The sequence below is a fragment of the Dermacentor andersoni genome, chromosome 4, assembly GCF_023375885.2.
Source record: "Dermacentor andersoni chromosome 4, qqDerAnde1_hic_scaffold, whole genome shotgun sequence".
NCBI lineage: Eukaryota > Metazoa > Arthropoda > Arachnida > Ixodida > Ixodidae > Dermacentor > Dermacentor andersoni.
Genome location: NC_092817.1, coordinates 145437003 through 145456056, shown reverse-complemented (window position 1 = coordinate 145456056; position 19054 = coordinate 145437003). Strand labels below are relative to the sequence as shown.

Sequence of the window (19054 nt, the reverse complement as noted above, 5' to 3'; positions counted from 1 at the left end):
GAACCGCGTTCGCCGGCTCACTCTCATACGCTTTCACTCATAGGGAATCTCATGGCAACGGTGACGGCGATGGCAGAAACCCGCTTGGAGTGTCCATATAATTGCTATCGCAATAATCTAACTGGGAAGAGGCTTCGTCATGGTCTCCGTTGTCACGCACAACAGCTTCTGAAACTCTTCTACATTTCGCATTTTCACCAGAGCTTCTGTAGCCATATGGCGCGTGAGGTTTATTAGGGCATAACGAAGTAACGTGCTAAGCGTATATATTGTGACAGAGGCGAGATGTTGCAGACCGATATATTTATAGAATATTCACAAAGTAAGACAGGGCAAGAGAAGACGTCTTACCGGCCACACGCACAAGCGTCTCGGTCATCGTCTTCGTCACTCTGCCAAGCATCACGTACTTTCAAGTACGGGCGCTCCGTAATATCACCGTGCGGCGGTGGAAGCGCCGTCTTGGCGCTTTTCATGAAGACGAGGACTTAGCAGAGCAATACGGCTTCAGCTAGGAAGCATGAAAAATCTCAGTTGGTAGCGAGGAGAGTGGTGCGATCTTGTAACTGACGTCGCCGAGTTGACGCAGCACCTCATAGGGTCCGGTGCAACGGGAGAGAAGCTTCTCTGCTTGGCCAACGTGGCAGCATTGCGACCGCAGGATGAACTGAGAGCCTGGCGAGTAGTGTGCTCTTCTGTGTCGGCTGTCGTAACATGTTTTTTTGCGACGCTTGTGAAAGAGAGTCGGTCGTGAGCAAGTTGATGAGCTGCACCTGCCCTAGAAACGACGTCATGTGTGTGTTCAGTGGACCAAGGAGCAGCCGAACGAAGGAGAGTCTTAAAAGTCAATGCAAGATCTTGGCCAAATAGTAAATAAAACGGTGACAATCCAGTGGTGTCATGCCATGACAAATTGTACGAAAAGAGCAGACGCCACGATGTCTGTCTTGGGTTTGCCACAGTGTACACAGAGTAAAGTACCCATGGTGGCGAGCTCCTACCGGACAATAGCTTGGACAAAAATAGCCGTGATCGAGCACGACTCACTAGCGTGAACTGCGGCATGGGTCATGGCCTCAAGTTAGCGGCGTACAATACAACTCAGGTCATCTGATAGAACTCATGGACGTGCTGCAGTCTGGTCTTCGCCAGAGAAAATTTTCGTCGCGTTGGGAAGCCAGGAAAATGCGTGACCACTGCGCCGGCGTGACCAATGCGCAAACGGCACTCCCTTATAATGGCGCCGACTGCAGAAATAATGACCAACCCACGTTCTATTGGAGAACGGGGGTAACGGAAGCTTGTCTTGCGTGCACCTGACCTTCATCGTGGTAAAGTAACCTACACGCAACGGTCCCGCATTGCTTCCGCCTCCCGCCCCTTCAGCTTTGGGTGTTCTCGTTGCTGTCGGATTGCCTGGGCTCGGGTGGCTCTAAGGGCGTGGTTATAGTACGACTTTATCTGCTCAAGGGTGAGCGTCCCTCGAAGCCGGGTGCGTAGGAGCGCGTTGACCGCGTCAGGTTACGTTGGCTGCGCCAGTGCGTGGAACCATCGGTCGCACTATCAAACTATGGACGCGCTTGTTCTCGCCAACGTGACGCCGCGCTTGTTTTCGCCAAGGGACTTGACGCAACGTGTGCGCGCGCTCCCGCTACGTCAGACCATATTTAGCTCTTTACGGCTGGATCGGTGCGTAGACGGCGAGCCCTCTTACGGGCGAGGTCTCGCCGCCGCTTGTCGAAGGCTGCCCATTCCTCGAGGGAAGGCACGACGCATGGTCATCTCATCCGTTTTCCGAGACTGCCTTGAACGGAATCGAAGCCGGCGCAGCGCGCGCGAGATCCTTTCCGGCCCTTTCGCTCCCCGGCGGAAGCGAAACGGCCCTGATTGGTTGCACGCGTGGCGGGAGCACGTGCCTATGCATCTGGAATCCCTGCTAATGACTCACGGTCCGGCGCCGGCGCAGTTGCCAACTCATCAGACTGCACTTTCCTGTTCCACTCTTTTCTTGCGTAACCACGACAACGCCACTTGTGAGCCAATACAAGCTTCGCTTGAAAATTCTTGCACTTTAAAAAGTTGAGGAAGTAGTCGTCGATTCTCTTCAGGATATTCGGAACCTTGTCAGCCTCCGGCATACCTTATGGCCGTCCCACATTACACGTTTTTTACAGGCGTTTTCTGGCGTTGCGTCAATCGGCGTCGTTGCATAAACGCCTCCAGAGAGGGCGTCTAGTATCACTAGCGGCACGCGGACCAGCGCTGATTGATCTGCACTCATCCAGCCGCTTCTGGCGGCGGCGGCAAGACGTGTTCTCTCCTGAGCGCGCCGCCCTCAGCGTCAACGCCGAGTGACGTCGAGTGACGAAAGCCCGGGAAATCACGGACTATGGAGGCGTCCTTTAGGCGCCCGTTCCTGGGTCGAGCATCGGCGTCCCTCGGTGTAACCACTCGAACGCGTTCGTGCTACTGCTCGCGCGTTAGTCGTCATCTTCTTTCCAGAGCTCTCTCCGAAGCTGCTCATCGTGACAGCGTTACCATACTGCCCCTCCCTGTGTGAAGGTGCTGACGGTACTGGTCTACTGCCAGTCGGTGGGGTGACCAATATGTCGCGAAATGAAAACACGTATTAAGCTGCGCTCAAATTTTGCAGCAGGGGTATAGTAATTTTAGGACATTTTATTTCGAAAGGAATTTATGGACACTCCCGGCGCATTGTTGCCGTCGGCGTAACCGTCGCCGCGATGTTCCCGAGGGCGATAGCACCATCGCCGCGCATCATGCGCTTTATGTGCGAGTGAAAGCGTGGGAGGGGAGGCGATGATCGCCGCTCAATTTCGCGCGTGCAAAGGAGGAAAGCGGGAAGGAAGCGCGCCGTCTTCCGTCGCATGCTAAGTTACTAGGGTATAGGGGGAGGGGGCACGTTGTAGTGCGTATTCTGTGGCAGCGCGCGCCAAATCTTGAAAGTGATCTGCGTTGAGGGCAGAGTCTAGGCGCATCGATTGCTCATATCTTTGCGCGTGCTGCGATCTCGCCGCTCAATTTGCATTGAAGCGATAGACAGCACGAGGGTCACTTGACTGGCTGCTGCGGCCGCGTTACCTCAAGCAAGCGTTTTGACAGTGAGTGTCCACGTTCATCGAGTGTGATGCGTTCATGTCTGCTTGTGCGCGTTGACACTATGCTTGTTAATTTAGTTCGTAAGCGAATGTTTGCAAGTTTATACGGCCAATAAGACTAGTGTCCTTACTTTGTATAGCTATTTCCTGTCGCAAATGATGCTTTGGGTTTCGGGCGAAGCGATGACATTCCTTTCCTTCCCCTTTATCAAAGTGCGGAACAGCGGGCTATAGCCACGCTCGCCTGCCCAACCTATCATGTTTTCATCTCATTAAACATTGTTCTCCCTCTATGGATTAAATTGAATGCACACGCTTACAACTCAGAAGAAATGATACATGAACGTCTCTGGCGCCTTATTAGGCCAACCTTACCGGAACGACCGAGTGTAAGAAAAAAGGGAGACAAGTTTATTAGTATGAGAGTGAGACTGGAAGCTTGTGCACCTGAATCATCGTTCTCACTGGGTTCTGAATAGACAAATTGAAATCGCAACAAGACATAAAACTGATGATTATGACAAACATATTGCTTATATTTTCGTGGAAGAGCCCCTGTATGTAAGACAACTTTCGTAACAAATGGCGAAATCAAAAGCGCAAATTGCGCTTTTGAAACTTGCGAATTGTGTAGCCTTTGTTCCAACATCAACAGACTGTCTCAGGAAAAGAACTTGTAGTGTTATTAAATGCTTACAATACATACGTTCGGTAGCACCCGACAGAGTTGCCGCGATGGCATGATGACAATGGGGTGATGACACTGGAATTACGGGGATAGTATGACAACGACAGCGCCTAGACTACGTCATGGCGTTGTCAATATGCAGTAGCCGTCTGGCCTTCCTGGTTGTTCCATCATCGTCATAACGTCGTCGTAATTTCTTCGTGTTCATGCATTGGACGCCCAAGATCGAGTGCCACAAGTTTGCTTGGAGCGAAGTGGTTTGCCACAAAAGTCCGTCCAATTTTGTGGGCTGCTGTATTTATGCAAATGGTCGCTAGACAAGAGCAGATTTCTTGATAAACGCCAGCGAACTCATCGCTTGCAGCAATTTCTTCCAATTCAATTATGTTTATTTATCTTCCTAGAAAAAACGTAGACGTTAACATTTGCCATGTGTGTTTCAGGCCAATCATTGGTTACGAGCGATGCTCTCACGTCAGCGCCCCCTGCAAGCACCGCGCCTGCTCCTTCTTCACCGAAGCCACGCTTGGAGTGTCACAGCGGAGAGTTCGACTGTCGCGACGGCGCTGCGTGCATTCCTGGCGTGCTCGTCTGCGACGGTGTCCCGGACTGCCCGAACGGGTTGGACGAAAAGTGTGGTATGGTGAAGCTTGGCCTGACTGTGGTCTAGTCTATTAGTGTTCTCTGTTTGAGGATCGTATATCCCCATATTTTGTTGGATGAACTGAAAGTACTAATGCACCTAGAAACAGCAAAGCAAACTTTTAGCCAGTTCAGCGTGTCCGAACGCTAACGCTGCGTTGAGAGGAAGCTTTAGCTCGGGCCATACTCCGATGCCACCTTTTCAAATACATGTAAAACGCAGAAACGGTTTTCTGAGATAACCACTGGGCCGAATTAATGAAATTTATTGTATTTGAGAGAGAATGCTAAATTCTATTGACTGGTCGAAACGAAATTTCGATTTAATGACACTGTCGTCATCCCACCATTTCGGCCACACAGTTATCTTCGCGCTGTAGTGCTGGCGCCACCATCCTCGTACACTTGTCGTCAATCCTTTGTCGTCAGGCCACCATCGTCACGCTGCTGTCGCACCATCGCCAATATTTCAGAAATGTCATCCCATTGTTGTCATGCTGCCGTCTGCATACCACTTTCGTTGTTCCATCAAAATAATTTCTCCTTCATTCCGCTATATCTGTGCCATCGTAAGTCAAGCGTGTTATGCCACTGGGGTCAGTGCATTGTAATTGCATCGTTATTTATCGTCATCATTTCCGTATAACTAATCATCTTCATGCCGTCGTTCTCATTATGCCCTCGTCGTTCTGTCAACGTCATTTATTCTTCGTAATTTCATCGTCATCATTGCATACGCCATTGGCGTGCGGTCTTCGTCCTACCTTCATGAGATAACCTTGGCGACCAATGGTCATAAGAAAGCAGGCCATTCGCGGAGAGTGTGTATGCCGCATTTAGCCGAAGCACTTGAAATCTTAAAAGGACAACTATAGATCCTAAATTACCGTATCTTAGTCAATATGGTGCGTCGGTACGTGGTCGCCACACTGCGTGAATGCTAATCGCATTAACTTCGATAGTCATATTAAGATGGACTCTGCCGAAATTCTTTCGTCTTCGCGACACTAAAAAAAAAACTCTGCTCAATATTGTTCCGAGGTTATCAGAGCCTCGAATTCCTAGAGTTTATAGTGCTGAGGCGTGAGATGGACGACCGCACGTTCGGTGGAGGTATCACTTTGACTGACAGCGTATTGACTTTGACAGTGGCCCCGCCTATCAACAAGGCGAAGCGCGTTGGGGCGGTTTGGAATGATGCCGAAGGGCAAACTTCAAGCGTTGCTTCACATCAAAGTGTTGAAATGAAATGACGGAAGAGTTCGAACGATATCGCGATAAAAAGATTGGAAACTATTTATTTGGTATGAGGTTCGCTGCAAAAAAATTCTATATACTGTCTTCAGAGACCCAAGCTATACTTTGTATGGAAGGCACAAGGGAAGCAATGAGACGAGTTTTGGTACAGCCGGTTACATTTTTCAAGAGCAGAGGTCCCTAGAGGTGGAAGCCGTCTGAAATATTTTGTTGCTGCACGAAAATATGCAGATTTTAGACAGCAGTCACTGATGTGCCCCTTTGCACTGCCTGTGCATGATCGCTTTAATAGAAAAATAAAAATTGAATAATCATTGTTTCTTCAAGCAAGTTGAATATTCTGCCGTACATTATCGCAGTAGTAGTCCAACTAATGAAATTTAGGCTTTTAAGTGTCCATTATTTTTAATAAATACTCTAAGCCTGCGCAGATGCAGCAAAAGTTTTCAACTCTGGTGAGAGGGATGTGAAATAAAACGCCGGAAATTTTATTGTCTCAGAGAAATTTTCCTTTGAATGCTTTCACCCTATGAGTGGCTCAACCCCCTTTTCGCAGCATTGTATATATTTTTCGAGGACTGGGTTCCCTGAAAATTTACGTGAACAAACAAGCGGATCATATTCCAATATGACGCGATAAAGTGGATGACAACGCTCCGTTAACGTAAAGAAATGAATGGATGGAAAGACAGAGAAAACGAACTCAGTTTAGAGCTTCTAACTGCGGTCGCGAGAAACATGAATTATTATTTCCGACTTTCAGGGCAGAACTAAGTAATGTTCCCCGAGCGCTGTTTTTCTATTGAAACAGTGCTTACCTCTCACCTTTTGTAGAAAACGCTTTATTTCGTGGAATGATTAGAACCTATGGTAAACTTGTTATCAAAACAAGGCACTGCGAAATCCAGGAGGCAAAGAAATACGATAGCTTATCTCAACCAAAATCATCCGAAGTCTGAGTTCGTTGCGTAGAAAGAAACATTGAAAATATATCACCGCAATGTTTTCTACATTAATAACTGCTGTAAAGAGACACTAAACTAAAGATACCTTTTAGCTTTCTTATATTTTTGGCCACTTTTAGTCACACAGGCAGCGTTTGTGTAATGCCTTGTTCTGATGACAAAATACTGCTGTTCCAGAAAGTGTTGGGCCCTCACCATCTTAGACCAATGCATGTGACATTACACTTGATTGCAATAGTACATCAACCTATATTGCGTGGCTATAAAACAAGTCTCGAGATATTTTGGAAGTCGGAAGAAACTGCTGTAGAAATAAAAAAAAAACAATTGTGTCATTGATTCTTGAAAGCGAAAATGCAGAATTGCTCGTAGTGCTTGCGCCATTCTGCTCTGATTCCTCATTTAAGAAACAGAGCTTCAAGAGAAAACGTTGGAATATGTGAAATTATGGGGCCTACTTGAAAATTTTAAAAATTATGAAATGTGAAAACAATCCAAACAGTAATTTGCTTCAGTTTGCGATGTATACCGGTCGTTGAAACGTACTGTCGCGTGCAATATGACTTGGAACACCCTTGTTTGTGGTCGAGGGGGATCCAGTGCTATGCGGCGGCTCTGACATGCGAAATAGCAGTTTGACAAATACCACTCATTCAAGCTGTGTTTCGGTCTGCAACTTAAGTTGTGTCTGCGCAGCCCTGCGTCTTGCAGCCCCTTCGACCACGGGCACCGGTGTTGCAGGTCATATTGCACATGTCTGTACATTTCAGTCATATTCGGCCAATTTGACCACCCCGATCCCTTGTGACATGTCCACAAAACGGTATAATTTTATTTATGGCAAAAGTGCTGTCTAAATGACATTATGACTTATGTCGCAACGACAGAAATAGGTGTCGTAGTTTGATGACTACCTACACACATAATTTAGAGTCCTGTTTTTCGACAGTATGAAACATACGAGTATCTACAAAGGTATATGGGCCTATTTTTATTTGAAAATGTCAATTTTTTCCATTTAGGGCGGCCGAACATTTGCACACCACAGGAGTTTCTTTGTATGACCCGGTCGCCCTTCGACTGTCTTCCCCGCACGTTGCTTTGTGATGGAAAAGAAGACTGCTTCGGAGGATCGGATGAAGCGCTCTGCAACGGTATGTAAATAGAGCAGTTCTATCTGTCCTTATAGGGGAGCAACGCTTCAAGCGTTCTTCATAAAAACGTCGCACTCATCCTACATTTCGAGGCGTCAAAAGAAATCGTCGTCATTTAATTGAAATGTCACGGATATTTTCTGCGATAGTAAGTATCATACACAGCTTCAGTTGATTTTGCTCAGCACCTACGCTTAACTATACTCATGTGAAAGTTATATATGCCTCGTCCTCTGCTGCTCCTAAGTGCCAAATCTTTTCACCTAGCGGTCATTTAGGAGAAACAAGCAACACTCCCCGGTTTATTGTGAGCCTTGGCTGTGAATAAACATATTAGTTTCATTCGCTTGAAAAGCCTTATACGATAAAATCCTCGACCGCCCTCAGTATAAAAACGACCCCTTTCTAAGGAGTCGTGCGAGCAGTTTTGCTTTTTGTCTTGTATTCGCAAAAATGTTAATAGTCGTGTGATCTGATGCTGCTTCAGTGCCCAACAATGTAATCATGCGTTCCTACAACATCCTTGAAGGAAGGGCAGGAAATGTCAAGAGGTTTAGTTTTCCACACAGGCACAGTGAAGTGTATAGAAAATCTGAATATCAGAGGCGCAGACGCATCAACAAATCGTTGGTGGAGACATCTCCATTAGGCTTTTCAATGTGTCCAACTTGGTGTTGGTGTCCAATCAGTGTGACGTTCATAATATATTGCAAGCATCTCTACACTCATTTCTGAAAGATTCATATTAGGTTGTTTTAGAGTTATCTTACAGTAGTTGGTTCGAGCATTCCCGTGAATGCTCCCCGCGGTTAGTAAGGGCACAATAAATTCTTGACTATTACGATTAGCATAATAGGTTGCGTAATTTGCAATGCACACATTATCCTTGAAAGTTTCATCCCGATCCAAGGTTTGCTCCTCTGTTAATTGGTTAGGGTGCTTTCTTGCGTAGGCATTTTCAGTCCAGAGTAATTGTAGTAGCATTAACCTTTACGCTACATTATCTTAACGAATAACGCACCATTAAACGCGGCCGTTCATGTGCCGCTGGCTAAATTAGCGAGTCACACCCGCAGGTCGAACTCCACATGCTCTCATGGTACACGAAGAAGATGGGATGAAATATCTTTCTTTTTTCTACCCTGCATTTTTTGTACAGTGTGTCCGCACTTCCTATGTCTAAATGATGGTCTCTGCGGAGTTTCAATACGGCAACGTTATCCAGTCTGCGACTGTTCCCATGGCTACGAAGGTCATCGTTGTGAGTCGTTAATCCAAAGTACTTCAAAGGAGCACCTACAGACAAGCAAAGGTAATTTCAGACATGAGAAATTCCAAACATTTCCTCTATCTTCAAGTATACCGCATACCTCGTCACGGAAGGTTTAAACGGTGTTGTTAAAGTTTTCCGCTGTGTTTTGTTTTTATTCAGAAGCTTTGGGTCAAAACATTGCCACCTTCTGTGTTTCTTATGTTCAACAGAGTTTTCTAATTGAGGTTCTACTAGCGGGTATTTATGGAATAAATTGTAGAATTTATTAGACAGGCGACAAGCCGGGAATAAGGTTGTTCGGGAAAGCAACGTAGACAGCATCGACAACACCAATGTCAATAGCGACGTCGGTATGACAGCACCATGTTATTTGCAATACAGCTCACAGTATTGGAAGGCACCAAGCGCGCCATCTAATAGTACTGCAAATCCACACTGAAAATAAGATCGTTGAAATGTAAGTGGCACTGCGTTACTTTGTACGTGAGCTGAAGAGAGAATTCCTAAGCGCGCAGCCACAGAGTTATGCAAAGTCTCCGTTAGGCTGATTAATAAGCTAGAACCAAAAAATAAGGAATCTCTGTTGAAGGCAGCGGAAAAAAAGCTTACAAGGTAGACGAATACAAGACCAAGTTCGCGAAAAACTCGAAAGAATTATTTTATAAACCTAGGTAAGGAGGAAAAAGATATAATTCACTAATATGGACCGTTCACCATTAATATACAGGTTAGCAATCGTGCCAGGTGTGCGGGTACGTACTGCTTGCCAGGGGCCTGCTCTCAGCGCGGCTGCGTTCTGTAATTAAATGAAACTGTAAGCATGGGGGGAACATCATGGCTAATTGGAAAAACTTTAGAACGGCTTCCTAATAGGTAGGCGTCTGGATGATAACTTAGTTTGTCTTAATCAGTGTATTGAAATATGCAGAGAAAAAGCGATACCGTTACATGTGGCTAGTTCAGACATTACCGGAGCCTATGAGAATTTTAATTGCAGGATTTTTGGCATAATCTGGATGGAGAAGACCTAGGCAACGACTACATACAGTAAAAGTACCGCTTGCGTCGAATCTTAAGGGTTGGGGGCCAATAAAAAGTTCATATCACAAGCGGACGAAGATAAAGGTGCCTTTTATCCATTGTGTTGACTATGATGCGCATGGTAAGGATAAAAAAGATGCTAGAAGGGATCAACGTTGGGTTTAATCTCTCCTGCAAACAGGCGGGCACGACAGTAGAGCAGCAGCTTCCAGGTTTGTTTTATGCGGGCGACATTGTGTTGCCTCATAGCAGGCAATGTGGTATGCACCGTCTGGCTAATATCTGTGGACAGGATGGTGAGAATTTAGGTTTGAAATGTAGCGTTCAGAAATTAGATCTTATGATACTCAATGAATATAATGAACAGGCGCTGTCCATAGAGGACAGGGAATTGCCTCAGATAAAAGGATACAAACACCTTGGTTAATAAAAAAACGACGACAACAGATAATAAGAACACACAAAATTATTAATAGCAAAGGGTAACAGAAATGCAGCCATAATGAAACACAGGGCGCTGTGAGGATACAATAAGTCCGAAGCGCTTTGGTATATGTGGAAAGGGGTAATGGTTCCAGGAATTACATGTGGAACTGCGGTTGTTCGCTTGAAGTCAGAGCTGCAATCAGGACTCGATGGCAACCTCAAGGTAAGTGGGACAACTCACATTGGGTGCTCGCGGGAAGACAACAAATGACTAGTAAAAGTGGATATGGACTGGACATGTCTTTAAGTGAGGGAAGCTCAGTGTGAAACTGATTTCGAAGATCAACTGATGCATATAGAATAAAGTCGATGGGTTGTGGGAGTGTTCAAATATTCGTACAGGAAGAATAATCCCTCACACCGGAGGAAAAGAACTAAGACGCTTAACAGCAAGTATGCGACCGGTATTGCAAGCTACATGACAACAAAGAACGTCAAACGCAAAGTCAGAGAGGCTGAGACAATTTCATGGGTGGCGGCAATAGAAAAGAAACCGGCTATGAGTAACTAAGAAGTAAACCAAAATGAGGATAGAAACAATTTATGATAAGTCAAAGGGAAACTCTTTACTTTTCAAAGGGAGGCTGTCTGAGAACGCGTGGTTATAAAGCAAGGTGTACCAAGGAAGAAGATTCAAGAGGGGGGAACGATGGGCCAGATTGTCCGACATGTTGCCCCGACAACAAGGAAGAAGAAGCACGTGCTTGCTGCAGTAGAGCTAGGGAAACAATGAAACAAGTTTTATTACAGTAAGAAGATATCTACCCAGAAGTTGGTTCACGCTCCGCTGGGCTCCTGGAAGCCCTTCGGTTCAGGTATAGTAACAGAGGAGGACAAAAACAATGTTCCCACTAGTGGTTCAGAAATTTTGTCTGTAAAAAGTACGACAGGAAGGATATTAGACAAATTAACAAAAACAGGTGCGTTTCAATGGGGATGCTCCTACCATACCTGTATGCATGTGTGACATCAGCTGTAACAGAAATTTTGCCCTCAGAGTCTATTTTATGGTCCCACGCGGGGCCTTCATACCAATTCACGAAGCCCTTAAAGCATGAAGCCTTTAACTGAGCAACTGTCTCCGTATCTACGGCCAACGTGCTATAATAACAATCGTCGGGTAGGCTATTTCGAGGACGCATCTCCACCGAGGTGCGCGAAACGTCTTGTGGGTGCTGCTGAGAATATGTGGGCCAAGGGAAAAGAACTTACGCAGTCAAATTCGCAAGTTACATTCATTCACGCATTAGAAATCTCACATGCATAGCTTGTGTGAGAGCTACAGGGCGTTTCTCAGTCCGAATTTGAAATCGCGCTTGTTCCCTATACCGAATGTTCCCGCCGTAGTCAAGTGGTGAGTGGGAATTGGCATTTCACTTTCGTGCTGCCCCAGTCCTCTCATGAAATTTGTTGACCATACGTGTGGTATGCGGAGGCGCCATAACCGTGTTAGAGCGATATTTTTGAAACAAACTGCACATGTATAGGTCCTGCAACTCCTACTGACCACAGGTTTCAGTACAATAGATTCTGCCCGCTATGACTAAGTAACCTATCTCGAACGCGACAACTCCAACTACGATTGACATATACACCGCCGATTTAGGAAGCTCTCGATGCCAAGCGAGGCGCTAAATTTAGGTCGGACTTCGTCACATGTAGCAACACAATGACGTCACCTATGCACGGGACCCATGCTTGATAGGGTAATGCCTTCATTTCTCTACGCAATGATACTAAAGTAAAGTGCTCGAGTAATACGGTTGCAAACATATAAGCGATAATATTGTTACATGTTTTCATTCTATGGGGCGGCTTTCCAAGCGACCCCCTTTGCTGAACAAACTAAAATATGTTTGGCGTCAACGCTATATTTTAAATATTGTGTAGCGAGACATAAAATTTGAAATTAATTTGGAAATCAACGCTGCAGTTGCGTCGGGCCGCTAAATTCTTAGCCGTTGCACTATTTAACGATGAAATGAACGAAATGCAGTTATTTTAGACAAAGCGAGCAAGGATAGACAAAATGCACTAAAGATTACCTTAATGAAATGTATTTCTGAAATGAAATGTTAAACCTCCGCGAACAAAAAAATCAGACATGCACAGGCTTTCGGCTAACAGCACTGCGAATAAAATGTTCTAGAAATCATATATATATATATATATATATATATATATATATATATATATATATATATATATATATATATATATATATATATATATATATATATATATATATATATACATATATATATATATATATGTATGTATATGTGTGTGTGTGTGTGTGTGTGTGTGTGTGTGTGTGTGTGTGTGTGTGTGTGTGTTTGTGGGTGATTTTCCGTTCAGCAGAACTCGCTTTGAGACGAGTGCTGCCGTAATTTTTTATTTGCGTCTTTTGACACTAATACCCTCGATTAGTCATTGCGTGCAACAGGCAGTAGGCACTTTCTGTGCTTGATGAATGCCCTGAAATTGTCTCATTAGCAGAGGTGGTGGTTGTAATAGTAATACTAAATGACTGATACAGACTTTTTTCTCTTTTTCTCATCAAAGCACACACCACAGGTCCCATTGTTGCAGGCGTCCTCGTCTCATTTGCGGCTATTTCAATTGCCGCAGTTGTAGTAGTTGTCATGCTCAGAAGACGACGTGCAGCCCGGTATGTATAACTTTGTTATAATTTATTTCAGTCTCTTCTGATAATTACTGGCAGAAAGGTGTTGAGGGCTTACTGATTTGGTATTGTTTAACCAGGGATCTTACGAAGGTATGTTTTAAATGTCATGCGTACACAATTAAATATAAGTGTGCGTGTAAAGAAATTATTTTCTTAAGAAAAATGCGGCCGCGTGTTTGCGGCGTTCCCCCTGCGGCGATTCAGCGTACAAATGTATATTCTCTGCAACATTTTCAGAAGTGCGCAAAGCACAATCAGAAGCCAGCAGGGAAAACTGTAGTCATCAGATAGTTCCAGAAGGTCCCTTGTGGGGCTCATTTCTGAGATGCAGCAAAACCTAGCGCATAAAAACAATCACGGACAGAGAAACCACATAGCAAGCGTAAAAGCAAGCAACAATTTCGATAAAAGCTCTGCCAGACTTCAGAGAGGCCTATTTAAGATTTTTCTACGTGATAAAGGTCATTAATTATATTCAGAGTTAACAGCTAATGCTATTCAGTTTCTGACTGTCGCTCAGTTCAGAACCAAAGAAATGTTGACGATAGCTAATGTCATAGGTGTGCGAATAATGTGCTGCATCACGAAATCCTGTCAGACCGGAAGTACACTTCCATTATCTTAACTTTCTGCAATAGGCGTATTCGCATGCATGGGCCTTAGGGTTTTTTTAGTGAAGCTTTTTACCCAGTTATCACGGCTACCACTTTACTTCCAGTGAAAAACCCGCTCACAGCATTAAGGTATGTCAGATATATTACGCCACGAGCACTGTAGCTAATGAGGCGACCCCCATTTATTTAAACCGTACGCTGAAGTCGTGAATTCTGTGGAAAATTGTGAATTCATTTAAGTGTCATCGACGGCTGGGAAGGATCAGCAATTACTGGGAAGAATCAAGCAATTTCAAGAAATCCGTTGAGCGCCGACTGTGTTGCCAGCGTCCATGATTTATACATTCTTCGGCGGTGAAAGTTTCCAATATAATTATGCGCCTACTTCGCAAGCTCTTTCTTTTTCGAGTGCGGTTTTTGCCACTTCCCTGCCACCCACGCTAATAATATGTCAAAAAAAAAAAAGAATTGGCTCTCAGCTGCTTTTGCGCAGAGTTGTTAAGGGTACGGACTTTTTACTTTTTTACTGAATGCGGACTTGACTTCTACTAAGTCAATTGGCTGTTAGTCTACCGGCCAGCACCTGTGACTTCCCTGTGCACCCGGCCGTCATACGAGTCCCCGACTTCTGTACACCTTGTAGAATGCCCCCCAGCAACTTATTCACTATAATCACTATTCACTATTTTCACTATTATTCACTATATAACATTCATAGAACTTTATTGCACCGTAATAATTCCTATAGACAGAATGACAATGACAAGGAGCTGCCCCCACAATCCGATGAATTATGTAACGTCCATACAACAGAAGACGATTGCTGTCGGCAGCATCAATATTTAAATCAGCCCGCGGAAGAGAGACTCACCTATTGAGCACTGCAAGCATGCATTTTACTGTTACGCAGTGCCTTCTCAGCGAGGCTACGGTTCAGGGTAGGGTGAACCTACTGAAAAACACTATAAGCCACATCAATTCTTTATCCAACTATGCGATGTGAAACAAATGATGTCCCACACACAAAACTAAGTTTTTTTCGCATCCCTTGCGATGTTACTGGAAATAGGAGTTGTGGGGATTACTCAATCTTATCAGCAGGGGACATGCTGGCTTTATTCACACCTTACTTGGGACATTGAGCCAGCAGTTTTTGTAATAACCACTGCAATCATTCATTCACTAGCGGCAGATTGTTCATAAAATAGTACATAAAACTGTGCTGTGGTACGAGAAATTCGAGAAGAATGGTTTGCCTTTGGAAAGTAAGTCTATGAAGCACTCTGCGTCACAATTTACGTAAACATTCTCATTTCTTTGTAGCATTTCCGGCATCAATTAAATTAAATAGTAATCGCTTCTTGTTTTCTGAGCGCCCTTCATATTTCTAGCGCATACATTGTGCAGAGAAGTGGGAGTTTCACACTCAACATGAAAACTCTTTGGCCACAATCAGAATGATTTTCATCCCGTTCAACGTACTTCTTTCAGTGAATCCCCCCCCCCCCCCCCACTACCTTCTATAATAATGCGATCACTTGTGCTTACTCCTGATCACTTATGCGTGCTTGTGCTCGTACGAAGATCTAAAGAGAACAAATTGTGTTTTGTGTACAAGCCCGGGGGCGTGAAGCCATCGGCGATTCTTTGAGAGTTTTTGCAAATCGTGCCAATAAGCTGTAACTTACATTGCCGTAAACATGGTTAGTTTCTCTCTAGTACTATTCCACGAATTTACTAGTTTCATTGAACTAACATGAATTCATTAGTGACCAGCTACAGTTGTATTTTGTGGCGTTACGGAGAGACAGGTACTGCTGAAACACTAAATATTTATATTTTAGACGTTTCAAAATATGAAAGCAAACTCTTGAAAAAGTGCAATGGATACAAAACTTTTATAGGGATCATAGTGATGGCGTTACATGCATCCCCGATGTTTAAATGCACCATTGACACGTTATGTTCTCTCGATTTCTTAAAGTTACAACTTTCCATTATTTCTTCACTTCTGTGAGATGAAAGATGCTAATTATAGGCAGTGTTCACCATTTTCCTTGGCACATAACGCCTTTTACTGGTTATTTGCAGAGGCCCCTAGATTCAAAAAAGCACACGCGCTTTTCGTATTTCTTCCCATTATGACGTTGTTTGCTACAAAGGCTTGTAGTCGTTGAAATCATGCAATCATAAGTTAGTGTCCAAATAAGTTTTGCATCATGCGAAAACAAATAGAGGAGGGTGCGACTGCTGAATTTTTCTTACCTGCTCGCTCTAAACATAGATAAACTGAGCGATATGTACTAAACGTCTAGCACACACACTTTAACTTGAGCCAAAAATATACACACACGCACAAAAATAAAATAATGTTCTCTGCACAGCAAATGTTGTCCACTGATCCCGCTGTCATATGCGCAAAGGTATTTAGGGCACACAACGTGTCTCAACGAAAGGCCGCGTAAATTTGAAAACATTTTTTTTAACTTATGCAGCAACACACTAATGTCAGCTCAAGAATTTTGACTGTTTACTTTTTGATAATGGGCAATCATAGCGGGTGCCATAACAATATGAACGAATACATCATGGAAGGCAAAGAAATATGCTTCACATTGAGGGACATAAGTTTAGTTTTAGAGAACGAATTTTAGCTTTTCTGGCTAAAGCTGAATGCAACCATAACGCTACTTGTTTTTCAGTTCCAGAAACCCTCTTATAACACTGGACAACCCGACTTTTTATGCCTTTTCCGATTAAAAACGTGAGTACAAGGGGCTGTTTTTGTTTACTTATTTCATTACGAAAATGCTCTACTCCTACAATACGAAGTCGATGTTTACCGAGTCTTAATACAACCATCAAACTGCATGTTGTAATGAATATCATGTGCTCTGTTATATTATACTGCGATAAACTAAAAACTTATTATTTCATTGACATGCTTCCTCAATTTGGCTACTATAGGTCACGTTGCAGTTAGACTACGCCTGCACGTTACTGCTCTCTGAGCCTTTTTTTTTTTTTTGCATGAAGTGCCTACTACCCCTTGGTTCAGTTATAAATTCTAATACTAGCATTTGGGAGACATATATTCAACGACACCTAATATATTCACCGGCAAATGCCCCTCACCGAGCATATGTGTACATAAGACACCACCTACTTCCTTGGATTTTACATCCTTGCAATTTGCGCCACCTCCTCGACAGTCCTTTCGCTTCCTTCTGGTGCTACAGCTCTGTGTGTATATAGTGAAATGTCGGTACGATGCAAGCTGATGGTCATGTATATAGAGGAGACATGAGATCCCCTACATATCCCCCACAAGAGATTATTATGACGTTAACTCAGTAAATGATCAGAACAGAAGGCAGAATGTAACGTAGTTAGGATGAGCATGAGCGACAAATTGTCAAATCAGCTGCCCTGCTAACTTTGCCTTCACTCTGTTCTCTCCGCTGTGGAAAGTAGGCCGGATATCGCAACACTCTGGCAAAGAAGTTATTCCATATGGAACCTCACATTGTTCGTTGCTTAACATTTTCGGAGCTAACGTCTAATATGACTGCGTGTGGGGCTGGCGCGGTGGACTGTGTTTGTCGCAAGCTTGTCATTAAAGCCTATTTACGGTTACATGTACTAAATGACCCCGTTGTTATCGTTATCGCTGAACTTTTTTTTAATAAATGCGGCATCTGTGAGGGAACGAGTATCTTAGGAAAATCCTTAAAGCATGTTATGTATAGTGTTGACCTTTCACTGCCTATGGACACGCTCATTTCTGATATACTTGTCGAATTTAATTATGCGATGTCTTACAAGCCCGACCTTATATAACCGGTTCTGTTTTCATTTTAGGTACTGTGACTGCAATATCCTAGAACCTATACCAAATCAAGAAGGTTTGGCCATCGTCTTCTACTATCACATGAAAGACCCTGCTTCTACTGCCGTATCCTGCATTAAATATATTTCTAATAACAGTGTGTCTGTTTTAATTAAATAAATAAAGCTAACAGCCACTGCTTAAGTATGCCACTTCGTGCAGTGTGAACTCAAATACTGTACGATCCACCTTAGAAGTCACGCGTATAGAACATGTTGTTTGGGCATTAACCTCTGGCTAAAATTTGTAACTGAGCTTGTCGGTATTCCATCTTGGTGACTTTTTCAGAGCGCGTGAAATGACGCTCACATACAAGGGAACACTCAAAGACAGAAGGACCCAAGAAAGGATTCTCTTGTTTCACACAAATTCTCTCCAAATTTCTTCCTAAATCTTGGTATTGTTGAAACTTGTGTAGTACGAGGGACTTTCCGCAAACAAGTTCCATCGTTTCTTTTTTTATAAAGAAGATGGTACATCAGGTCAAACAAATGTTCGCCGTAAGAATCCATGCCATTTATTGGTTCAACTATGAAAAAAAGCGTGAGCTAAGGAGCAATGACGCATACGCAGAGCGCCGAAGGAGAGAGAGTAGCAGCAGACCGATAGTGCCCGAGGTTATTCGAGTACAAATCACGATGGCAGACAGACGCGTGCTGACAACGTGGTCGCCCATGGAATTGCGTGCTGAACGTATGTGCATGAACGTGCGCCCATGAAGTCGGGCATCCAGTATGATTCCCTGCATTGAAAGCCCCACTCTCGGGAGGTCACTTCCAAAATAATGCTGCTGTGGAGCAGGCTGTGCGACAATTGCTTGCACCGCCGGGCACCAAGTTCTACCGGAGTGGTTTCTTCAAAGTGATTGCATGCTGCGACAAATTTCTGAGTGTCGGTGGCGTCTACGGGGAAAAGTAGTGCAAGGTGTATACTTCATGATGCCATGGTGTATTGCTTTTTTTTTTTTTTTTGCAGTAAGGTGTCCGTGTTCATATGAATGAGACAACTTCTTTTGGAACGTCCCTCGTATATTTCTGAGACGTCGCCTATAGGGACTGTGCAGTTGGAGCAGTTGAAATTTGGATGCAAGTGTATACACCCTTACCGTTAGGGCCTTATAAAAATTTATAGCGGACGACAGCGGAGCTCTAACCAGACACGCGTTGACAAAGGAATTAGATGAAAACCATGTAATCGTTCTGACAGGCTTGGGCGCACAGGACTATCCGACAGGAGT

At 44.1% G+C, this 19054-nt stretch overlaps 1 protein-coding gene across 1 annotated transcript in view; it reads left to right on the top strand.

Moving 5' to 3' along the window:
* LOC126537870 (MAM and LDL-receptor class A domain-containing protein 1-like) overlaps positions 1–17912 on the top strand; it is a 232206-nt gene extending 214294 nt beyond the window's left edge. Inside the window, exons 57-62 of the mRNA XM_072287646.1 lie at positions 4251–4445; positions 7694–7825; positions 8985–9137; positions 13191–13296; positions 16631–16692; positions 17790–17912. Coding sequence (XP_072143747.1) covers positions 4251–4445; positions 7694–7825; positions 8985–9137; positions 13191–13296; positions 16631–16688 — 644 coding nt within the window. The 3' untranslated portion in view covers positions 16689–16692; positions 17790–17912. The remainder of the gene's footprint in view (positions 1–4250; positions 4446–7693; positions 7826–8984; positions 9138–13190; positions 13297–16630; positions 16693–17789) is intronic.
* Positions 17913–19054: the final 1142 nt, after the last annotated feature.